Source organism: Lygodium microphyllum, chromosome 7 (genome assembly GCF_053477565.2).
Source record: "Lygodium microphyllum isolate KBCC chromosome 7, Lygodium_microphyllum_v1.1.10, whole genome shotgun sequence".
NCBI lineage: Eukaryota > Viridiplantae > Streptophyta > Polypodiopsida > Schizaeales > Lygodiaceae > Lygodium > Lygodium microphyllum.
Window position 1 is genome coordinate 60102015 of NC_141141.1, and position 12082 is coordinate 60114096.

General features: G+C 40.3%; 1 protein-coding gene across 1 annotated transcript in view; it reads left to right on the forward strand.

The window, feature by feature from the left end:
• Positions 1 to 1587: 1587 nt before the first annotated feature.
• LOC148033499 (protein NUCLEAR FUSION DEFECTIVE 4-like) overlaps positions 1588 to 12082 on the forward strand; it is a 43960-nt gene continuing 33465 nt past the window's right edge. The window contains exon 1 of the mRNA XM_087681443.1: positions 1588 to 2540. Within this exon, the coding sequence (XP_087537569.1) occupies positions 2031 to 2540 (510 nt within the window). The 5' untranslated portion in view covers positions 1588 to 2030. The remainder of the gene's footprint in view (positions 2541 to 12082) is intronic.

The window sequence follows — 12082 nt, forward strand, 5'->3', positions numbered from 1 at the left end:
AAAATGCCTCAATATTCTTTCACTGATCTCTTTCTCTATTTCAAGTTTTTCTTTAAACTTCTCATCATGTATACTTTTCTACTCAACATCAAACCTTGTGATGTGCTCATTCGTAACATTAGAATATTTATTTTTAAAAATCTCTTAAACTTATCCAAAAAAGTTGAAAAAATTCTTCATCAGTACCATGTGTTCTTAAAAATACCATATTGGGGAATATGGGAATTTCCCATAAGTTTGAAACACGTGGTTTAATCTTTGGATTTGACATAACTTGATCACTATAACTCCACATTGAGCACTCTATAGCTCAATAGATTCCATTTTTCAAGCGCTTTTCAATGATAGGTACATCATATGGTTTTAAGAAACTTATGGACATGTTATCCGGGTGCCCCCTTTTTAGTATTCAAAAAATGGGAATTGGGAGATTCCCAAACTCACTAATATTGTGTTTAAAGAAAATTGTAAAAATTTCACAAAATTTCAACTCATTTTTTATCTTAAAAAATTTAAGAGGTAAAAATAAGCATTTTTTCTAATAATGTTTTATCAACAACCCTCATTTCAAAAATCACTAAAAATTCAGGGTTGTTAGTACAATATCTTGAACACTTGAAAATCCACAATCTATTCCATATTAGCTTGTTAAAAGCATGTATACCCAACACTAAACATATTCTAGATGATCGACAAGTTGTAATGCCAAGCCAAAAACTCCTTCACCTGATGTAAAAGAGAAAATTCTTAGAAGTAGAAGTTTTAAGGAATACCACTTAGAGTTGCGTTGCACTAGCTTCATGAGGGGTAAAAGGAAGATAGCATGAGAGTAAAGTTGACTCTAGTTGCAAGAGGTGTTGCAAGGATACATGAGCATTTGCATTCAATCACATCCTTTTTGTTGGTCGCATCCCATGGATTCTAGTATTTATGTTGATAGTTGATGGGATTTCCAATTCATTATCCTTGCTAAGGTCCTACAAAACCTGGCTTTTCTGTGTGCGTTACGAGTGCATAGAGAGGCTTTGTTGAAACCTTGCTGCCCCCACTATGTCTCCATGCAAGCCAGTGCCAGTGGGGCTAATTCGTTCCCACTAATACTAACCCTAGTGCACCCCAGTGCAACGAAACCCTTAGGGTGGGTTTAGACCCGACAGACAAATAGGCATCCCAAATACAGATGGCCAATCAAATTTCAGGATGGAAAACTGTATGTTCACACACATGGTGGAAGGCCAAAAAAATTAGGGGCCTTTTTTGACACGTCATCGCCAAGTTTTTGCTTCTCTCTTCTGGCCTGTCCAGCACGGATACTTCTCCTTCATGCCATGTCTTCTCTTTGGCTCCTTTCCTTGTCAACCACTAATGTGAATGAGATGGCGGACAACTCTTGGGAAATCCTTGTAGATGGGTGGAAAAGGGGATTTTTCACCCTTTTGTCCACTGTACAAGTGTGAACCCACCCTTAGAGTGGAAAGACTATGCGGAAATTGGAATGTCATTTAAAGTCTAAAAACTAGTGACGACGTCACACGCGTGGTCGGATGCAAATGGGTCCTAATCTCCGACTGCGTAAGAGGTGAATATGACTGCCAGGACAGCGACGATAGGGTGGCAGAAACTCCCTGGCAGTTCTGCTCTTTAGGCTTTCGTGTTTCCCCTCTTCTTCGGTCGGACGAGCGAGACGAGAGAGAGAGAGAGAGAGAGAGAGCAGCCGTTCTGGATTAATTCCTGTCAATACATGTATAGCACAGAAGAACAAGCAATCAGAGAGAGAGAGAGAGAGAGAGAGAGAGAGAACTCGTACTCTTCTACGGAAGATTCATTGAGAGAGACAGAGAGAGAGCAGCTGTACTGGATCAATCCCTGTCAATATATGTATAGCACAGAAGAACAAGCAATCACACAGAGAGAGAGAGAGAGAGAGAGGGAGAGAGAGAGAGAGAGAGAGAGAGCGAGCTACTCTGACCCCCTTCCTGCACAGCAAAACAAATTTTTATCAATATTAATTGTTTCACCTTCACGTAGCCATGCCGCTCCCAATACAGTTTCCCTGCTCCTCCCCTTCCTCTTCACCAGACCTCGATTATACTGAGCGCACCAAATACCGACACCGCCTCATCGTTCGCAACTGGCTTGTCCTCATCGCAGGCATCTGGCTTCAGTCCAGCACAGGCTCGTCTTATGATTTCAGCATCTACTCGCAGACCATCAAGGGTAGCCTCGGATATGACCAGCAGCAGTTGGACTCTGTGTCCTTCGCTAAGGACATCGGCGCTAACGTCGGCATCCTCTCTGGATTGCTGTACGATGCTGCCCCGACATGGATAACCCTTGCCTCTGCAGCCGTTCTCGGTCTCACTGGCAATCTCATGATGTGGCTCTCCATCACAGCGAAGGTCGCCACACCGCCCCTGTGGCTCGTCTGCGGTTATGCACTACTGGCAGCAAACTCACAGACCTTCTCCAACACTGCAGCTGTCGTTACTTGTGTGAAAATATTCCCCAGGAGCAGGGGAACAGTTGTTGGATTGATGAAGGTCAGCTGTCTTTCCTCTCCATCTCATAGCTTTTGGCTTCAGAATTAATTGCGTGTTAGCCTTGATCATGTGTTTTGGAAGTACTATCTGCAAATGTTTTATCTTGAGGAATTGTAGTGTCTCGCTTGAGGATACCTTATTTTCAAGTTCACGACAATGAGCGAGATACCTAATGCTCAGAACGGCCTCTGGTTCCATGTGGATATTCATTGGTCTGTATTCTTGGTGCAGATTGCAGAAGCTACCAAAAACACAAAATAGAATTAAGAATAAAGTAGGAAAACCTACAAGAACGAACAAAGAAAACAAAAAAGGATTCCTGAGCTTAGCCGTGTTTATTTATCTTGTCTTTGCCAGCTATAGGCCTATGACTGGAGGTTATCAGAGAGAGCACCTAGAATGCTAATTTATTAAGTTTCAAAGTTTGGAGTTGATTGCACACAATTGATTCAACTGTTCTTTATGCTCTTTTTTTTAATGAACCCTTCTATATTGATGTAATTAGGCTACAATGCACATACACCACACCCTTGACTCTTGATGAGTGCATTAATGTTTTGATTTGAAAGTTGCACTCTTTTCCTTTAAAAGAACTGCAGCCTTTAACTGTGATGCTGCTGTCTTTTGATTTCTTTGGAGGGTCAGCACAAAGTTGATTTGTGTAGGAACCAGATGGATCTAGGTATAACCAGATGGAAGTGGCTGGATTCACAGAGTGGTATTGTGTGTGTTGGAGGAAGTGAGTAGGAGTTACAAGACAATGTGACAATTCTGAAGATGAGGTGAGTGCAGTCACTTTCATGCAAGCTAAGTTGCAAAAAGCTTGATCTTTAGATACAAGCATATAGCTGGGAGTGTGAAGGTAGGTGACAGCAGTTTGAATGATTTGGTGCAACTCTGGGACTGTTGACATGAGGGATAGAATAGTTGGTGCATGTTTATGGCAAAAGAAGCAGTTGGATATTGTAAGAGAGGTTGACTACCTAGAGAGTAATTCAACATGCCACTTTACGAGATTGAGGTCATGACATGATCTTCATCAATAAGGTTGGTTGGTGTGCAATTGGGGCCCTGGAGGCTCTACTCAGCTGACAAGTATTGGAGCCTATTGCATGGTGATCAGAGGTGTGGGAGATTATCGGTAGCATCACAAGGTAGCACATTATGAAGGCCTATTGCTAGCAGGGAGAACCTTTTGGTATATGCCAATTTGCTGAAGCTTTGGTCATCCATCATTCACTCCTTGAGAGGCTATTGGGACTTTGGGAGCAGCTTTAGGGGAACTCTTGCCATCAATGAGAACTTCGACAACAATTTCTACTTGGGCTTACCAAAGCTTGTTTTTCACCTTACAAGAACCTTGATGGTGTTACACTCCTCCACATTGGCTTTTTTCTCCCATCTCCCATCTGCTATCGTGCTACTATGTGGACACCATGTGAAAAACCTTGGAGTGTATTATTATCCGACTTTCTTATTAATCTAGAGAGTCAATGTTATATTAGTCATTACTGTTAGTGTTTACAATATGGATGGTTCAAAATTACAGGATTTTTGGACAATTTCAGCATATTTTTGAGGGCTCTTGAATTCGTGTTGCGGGCGATTGCAGCTTGAAGACAGCAAACAACACTCTGGACAGGGAAAGGGGGAGAAGAAGCAATTTGAGAGAGAATAGGTGTCTTGGGGTTTACACCCCCCTTTTAAAGCCAATGGAACTATCAGATTTGCCATCAGAGAAGTAGAGTAGAAGCTAGTGTTTGGTGCAAGTTTTTGGGTATAACAGGGTGAAATAGGATACGATGGAGGGGAGACTCATTGTAAGTAGGTTTTTTAATCAAGGATTGGTTTTGGGATACTTCGAGCCTCTAATCTCTTGCACATAGGTTGTTTCATCTCTCGTTGGTCTCTATTCTATGTAATCTCTATCATCATCTTTGCTCTCATATAATAATCTATCTAATCTTTTATTACCGTTAATCCTCGCTTAAGAATCTCTCTAATATCATATATATTGATCTATCCCTTACTACTCTTATTCACTTACACAACCAGAGATCTAGTGTCTTCTCAGCATATGCTCAGATTATGTTGACATCTTTTTGATGAATGTGACGTGAAGGCCGGGTGAAGAGTGAGGTATGGATGCAGGTATGGATATAGATGCGCAGATACTTTTGGGATAAGATATACAATAGGTTATGGAGTATCTTCAAAAGTTGCTTGAGCTTAGATACATAGATGATGCAATTGGGATGCAACTTTTGGTTATATGTTTGATGCTCCTTGAAGCTTATAAGTCCTTGATGAAACTTGACAAGTCCAAGGATGAATATATGCTTTGTATGCGGAAGATACAGCAAGTGCTACTGGATTTTAGTGCAAAGATGAGTGAGCTTGGATGTGTAACTTATGCCACTTATGGATTTTGGAAGAAATTTGAGGATGTATATAGGAGGCTTATGTAGCATATAAGTATCGATAGCAGCAATAGGAGAAGCAAGAAGAGGAAGAACAAAGGAGGTGGGACGAGGATGAAGCAAGAAGATAGATAGAAGAGGTATTTTAGATGTGGAAAGAGGAGAAATTAAGGATGCAAATGCAACCAAAGAAGGATAAATATATAGAGGAAGCATAAGCTTTTACTCAAGTTTCACTACTTGCTACCGAGGCTGAGCGACGACCTGCGAAGGATGTTTTTGATGCAATTATTGAGGAGTTGAACACTTATGCAGTGAGTGCCTATGCTGAAAGTACAGAGGTTGTGATTTATCCTATTGATGAGGTCTTTATAGTTACGATGGATGCTTTTAGTCACCACACAGATGGTCTTAATGTAGATACTTTTGATGTTGTGAGTACCCATGCAGATGATGTCTTGAATGAGCCTAAAGGGGATGGTAGGAACAATGCATATGTAGATTTTTTGAGTGCTTATGCGGAAGCCTATGAGGCTCATGTACTACTGGATGTAGTAGAAACTATTGATATGTTGACTAGTCATACCATGGATGTCTTGGAAGAGCTTGTAGTGAAAGAGTCAACCATTGCATATGCAGATTTTCTTAGTGTGTATGAAGAGGCTTACGAAGCTCATGTTTTACTTAATGCAGGGACTTAGAGGGAGATTGGGGACTTGTTGGATACACACGAGTTGCAGGATATAGTTAATAGTTTCTGAGACAGTTCATGAGTTGGAGGATATGCCTAAAGAGGATGTTAGATTTGATGCTCCATAAATGGAGAATGTTTTGGATGCTTTGTTTGACGCCCTGACAGGAATTCCAGATATGCTTCAGGATTTGGAATGTTTAGATGTTTTCAGAGGTAGTTTGAGTGTGTTGGATGTGGAGCAAAAAGGTTATCAAAAGCAGCTTTCTATGCAATGGATTTTGAAAGAACAGGCATTTGCTATGTATTTGTTGATGGGTGCATTTCAATCATGTATATGGAGGTTCCACAGCCTCTAGTGTATGGTGTATATTGAAGGCCTTATGGCCTTGTAGGGATTGCTAGGTTTGGTTCAAGAGTTGTACAGATGCTGAGTATTTTGATCTATGATCCAAGTGGATGCTTGCTAATGTACATGATCAGAGAAGTGCTCGTTATTCGGGTGTTTGATCCGGGTGGATGCATCGATAGCACATACGAGAGGATGTACAGGTTTAGAGGGGGTGGATGTCTTGCTGCTATGTGGACACAATGTGAAAAACCCTCGAGTGTATCATCATCCGGCTTTCTTATTAATCCAGAGAGTCAATGTTATATTAGTCATTAGTGTTAGTGTCCATAGTATGGATGGTTCAAAATTATGGGATTTTTGGACAATTTTAGCACATTTTTGATATTTTGGACATTATTTCTTGTAAATATCCTCAAAAGGTGTAATAAACTTCTAGAATAGAAATGTCATGCATAAAGTAAGTTGCTTTTTAGCTAGTTTTGGAGATCTCATGCAAAAAAGAAGGACTTCCGAATTCGCGGTGGGTGCGATCGCAGTTTTAAGGCAGCAAACAACACTCTGGATGGAAAGAGGGGAGAAGGAGTGATCCGAGAGAGTTCTGACTAGGCATCTTGGGGTTTTACCCCCCTTTCGGAGCCAATGGAACCATTAGATTTGTTGTCTAAGCAGTAGAGTAGAAGCTAGTATTTGGTGCGAGTTTTTGGGTATAACAGGGTGAAACAGGACACAGTGAAGGGGAGACTCATTGTAAACAAGTTTTCTTTATCAAGGATTGGTTTTGAGATACTTTGAGCCTTTGATCTTTTGCATGTATGTTCTTTCATCTCTCGTTGGTTTCTACTCTATGTAATCTCTATCATCTCTGCTCTCATATGGGAATTTGCCTAATCTCTTACTATCATCAATCCTCGCTTAAGAATTTCTCTAACATCATATACATCTATCTACCCATTACTACTCTTATTCACTCCCATAGCTAGAGACCCGGTGTCTTCTCGGCATACGCACAGATTATCTTGATACCGTCAGACTGCCTTGGGAAGCCTTGTATACACGTGGTTTGAGTTTAATAGATAATTGCCAAAAGCTTGACTTGAGATTAAATTTGCTGAAAATTTTTGCTTTCCTAATTCTTTTGATCAGTAAGTCCTTGATAGAAATGGGATGTCCATGGCCAATAAGATATTTGTTTAGCAGTTTGTAATTGATTACCAACCACTTTTTTCCCTCACTTTTTCTTCGAGTGTTTGTTGACGTATGATACGTGACATTGTCAGAAGTGGAGCAGCAGTGGAAGCATAAACAAGTGCTGAAATAAACTGCTGAAACACAAGACAAAAAGAGAAAAGAAAGAACACAATACAGATGAGAACTCAGATGTATGCACAGGAAATGGAATCCATATATCTGAACACGAGACAGTCGCATACAACAGTGAGTCACTGGCTGCGTGGGCACTGGCACTGGCTTTGGCTCCTCTCTCCACAGAGTCTGCAGATGGTGAAGTGAAGTGACTGACTGAGGAGGAGCCACTGAGTATAAATAGGCTGAAAAAGTGGGGAGCAATAAATGCTGGTCGGACAGCATTAATGCTGGCCGACTGGTGCATAAAATGCTCCAATGGCATAAAATGCCACACTTGAAAATACCTAAAATACCTAATAAAAATGCCCAGCCCAGATCAAGCTCAGACTCACACATGAGCTGACAAATACTCTGCTAACAGACATGACCATGGTGAGATGGTTGGTTCAATGAGTCCTTGGCGGAGTAATTTATTTATTTGCTTTTTGCTAATCTCTAGATCTTCTTCCCTCATCCCTATGTGAACAGCTTTGGTAGGCTTAGCATCTTCTTTGAGGAGAAGAGAAATAGCGAATTGGTGGCATCTTTCTTTGAATTTCAAGGGATCCTTAGACATTTATTGTCACAGCCAATCTTTAAGTTATTAGATATGATTGGCATGCCTTTGAAGTTGCTGATGATGCCACTGCTCGGTCTTTTGTTCGTTCACTTCATTAGGGAGCTGCGATATAGTGAAAATAGATCTTCTGATTTTAGGTAGGAGGTTATTGCTTTCTGTTGACCTTTATAGGCGAAGGTAAATTTAGTCCAGAATGTATAGGGAACCAAATGTTGCAGTATGTCTGTCCCTATGATGAGATCATACTAGAGTCCTTTCATTAATTGAATCTCTATTGGAAGCTTGAAATCACCAAGATATAGATAAGCTCGGGCAATAGATATAAGGGTGATCCTTTTGTGATTAGAGAGTTCCACGATGATGGGGCTCCTATCTTCAATAGTGTTGTGAGGGAAAAGCTAATAAGGAGCTATGGCTAGACTGGATCTTGTGTCTAAGAGGCTATTAGGAAACATATTAAATTTTCTTGAAGATCTTATTTTTACACAAATGCAGGAACATGGCCTTCTTCTTCTAGAGTGTTGATATGAAGAAGATATTTGTTAATAGGCTTTGTTCTCAGTTGATTGAGAGGTTTGACTTCTTGATGGGCTTTAGGTTGGTTGGGTGCGAGATGCTAAAGTTTGAACTTCCTGAGCTGAAGAAATTATCTCTTCTAAAATGGGAGTGGGACTTTGCAAAACATCCTTTTGAGTTTGGGTCTTATGGGCAAATAGTTGGCACAGAGCCTTGAGTTGAGTTTGCAAGGAGATCATAGCATCATTTATCCCATTAAATTCAGTCTGGAGTCTTCTTGTGTCTATTGTAGTTTCCTCAATGAATTCTTTAATTGATCTAGGGTGTTAAACCTGATCAAGCTTGTGTGTATAAACAAATTGGCCTTTTTGATAGTGTCATTACTAAAGATTCTAGTTTTGGGAATTTCATATGGATTAGAAAACAGGAGGGTTGTCCCCATATGTAGTACGGACTGATTCGTATGGTACGATCCATGCGGTAGCGTACCGTATGTATTTGTACAATTTAGTACGGAAAAGTTGGCTCTTTTTGGGCACCCTTCCCCAAGGCTATAACTTTCTTTCTTTCTTTCTTCTTTGTTATTTTCTCTTCTTTCTTTCTTCTTTCTCTCTCCCCCATGCCTCTCCCTCCCTCCCTCCCTCTCTCTCTCTCAAGCCTCTCATACCCTCTTTTTCTCTCAAGCCTCTCATACCCTCTTTTTCTCTCAAGCCTCTCCAGCTCTCTCAAGCCTCTCTCTCTCTCTCTCTCTCTCTCTCTCTCTCTCTAGCCTCTCTTTCTCAACCTCTCTCAAGCCTACTCTTATTTGTATGATCCTTCATGTATGGTATATCCATTCCCATCCATGTACCGTACCGTGTGTATTCGTATGATTTAGTACGAAAGAATTGGCCCTTTTTGGCCACTCTTCTCCAAGCTCGCTCTCTCTCTCTCTCTCTCTTTCTCTCAAGCCTTTGACATCCTCTTTTTCTCTCAAGACTCTCTTTCTTTGTCTCTCTTTCTCAATCTTCTCTCTTAAGCTTACTCTTATTTGTACGATCCTTCGTGTATGATGTATCCACTCCCATCTATGTACTTGTAACTTGTAGGTAGCTGTAGTGCATGTTGCGCATGCAGCATGAGGTTTTGGCATGTTACCCTTAAATATTCATCTTATATACTCTAATAGCATTGCTATTTTGAATTTAAACACCTATTCTATTATCTTTAGTCCAAAATAATCAAGTTTTTTTTTTTTGTACTAATATTATACCGTACCTTATAAAATCTTAAGGTACCATTTAGTACCGTATTGTATCGTACCTCACAACTATAAAAAATAGTTGCTACATGACCTTTCATTTTGCCTTTTTCTTCTGGGACTTGGTCTTGTTTTTGGTAGAGCTTGTTGAGCTGCTATCATCTTCAAAAATAGCTGAGGATGTCCTTTATGTTGGATATCTCTGATTCTTTGTGAAGAGATGGTAGCAACTTATGAAGAATTTAGAGAAGAGAAATGAGATCTAAATGTGGGATGGAATCTGTGCATGTTGATTGTTTCAATGAGAGAGAGGTCGGAATTACTGTCTAGTTCATCTTCTTCACTGGCTAGTCAATTCCATTCTTCATCAGTAAATGTGGTATAATAAGAATCATCAGTGGAATAGCCTTTTTGTAAACGCCCCGAACAACGTAGTATGCTTAACAATTATGATATTTGCTTGTTTTCGAGATTTAATATAAAAGAGAATGAACACTTAAAGCTGAAAATGAAAATTACTCACAAAATTACAGCCATGAAAATGTAAAAGTAATGGAGACAAGATTGAGGGTTGAAGATGGGCAACCCCCCCCCGAAGGAATGTATTTCTGCTCAACCCAAGTCCCTTAGGGAAGAGCTCAGTTACAATCAACCTGAGAGTGAGAAGAAGTAATTCTCACTCTCACAAGATCATGCAAAGATGTACAAACACACATGCATTATCTATTATGCAATGATAAGAACTGATTTCTTTACAGTATGAGAGAAGAAAAAGGGGAATTCAGCCTTTCTCCATCGTTGATCAGCAGTACAGGGATAGAGCTTGCTTCTTGTAGCTAAAATGGAAGAAAGAGCTCAAGAAGGAGGTGCTGTAATGAATTTACAGGCTTGCTGTCTTGTAAAACAGCAGTGATAGAAGAGGGAATATGGAGGAATTTGATAATGGAGAAGTGGGGGATGATGATGGGGATGGATAGGGCCAGTTTCTGGCTATCTGTGGATGCTGTACATGAGTTTACAGCAAAGAAAAATGGTGCTCAATGAAGAAAAACGAGCTTTTATTTATAGGAGAGGGGAGAGCTAGTACAAAATGGGAAAGTGGAGTAGCACAAGACAAGTGTCCAGCCACATGTCATGAGATGTGACAAGTGGTGGGACACTTGGAAACTTGTGTGACAAGTGTCTTGACACTAGTCTCTTCTTTATGGCCTTCCTTTTTGGGTTGAATACTGTCAAGAATAGAAACAACCAAATTTAGTAAGCACAGTCAGAGTACAGAACTTACTATTTTTAGAATGACATCCCTATTTTTTAGGACTAGCATTTTTAGGCTAATTCGAAGCTCCTAAAATTTAGGGACCCCCCCAATATGGGTATCATATGAAAGCTTTTTCCGTGTACATCGCAAAAATGGTATCCGAATCTTCATGTGACTTTCCTATGCAAAGAAATGTGCATTTCAAGCTTTCAGCCCACACATGCACATTATACAAGTATTTCATGATCATGCCATCTTGTTGATTGTAACTGTCTGTTCTGGTGGATCTAGCCCACACTTCAAGGCATCAATCCTTTCTGTGTGCGAGTCTAACCCTGATATGCGTGAGTTCTAGTCACAGGCGCCCAATCGGGTCATATAGGTGGAAGTGTGAACTATCTTTTCTCTAACCCACCGTGTGGGTCCACCATAACCTGTGACCACTCATCAGTGGCCAGCTCCAATGCACTTTTCTTTATATCTAATTAGTGCAAAGGAAATAAATTTACTAAATCATTATATAGACAAATTAATGAAAAAGGATACAAATTCTGTTTCTATAGAGTTGTGACACTTTTGAAAAGTTGTCAAGTAAAGAACCATCTTGGAAATTATCAGAGTTTTGAGAAACTTTGTTTATAGAGATAATCATCAGATGGGTAAGAGTCATAAGAAAACCCACTAGGAAAGTCTGATGTATCATGTAACCAATCAAAGATGAATCTTACTCCTCATAATCATCATAGTCATCTTTAGAGAAATCTAAATTGAGAGATTTTGAAGAATAAACTTCATCATAATTAGGGTTAGTATAGAAAGAATTGTTGATGATGGGGCTTTGCGGAGATTGGCCATGGAGAAGAAGCATAGCAAAATGAATGCGAGGTTGTGGAGGTCGAGAAGAGATCGAGTCGATGACGAGGGTCTTCGAGGTTGTGGGCTATTGAATGTACTTGAAAAGGAAAAGGAAGTGCACTACTTAGGGATGTGCCTATCTCACCGTGTAGTGCAAGGTGTCGGTGCCTATCTCACCGTGCAGTGCATGGTGTCGATGCCAGTGGAACTGGGAGTTGGGTTGAACCTTAGGCAAAACTTGTGGTATTGTCCCACATTTGAGAACCCAGATCGTGCAGTGGAAGGT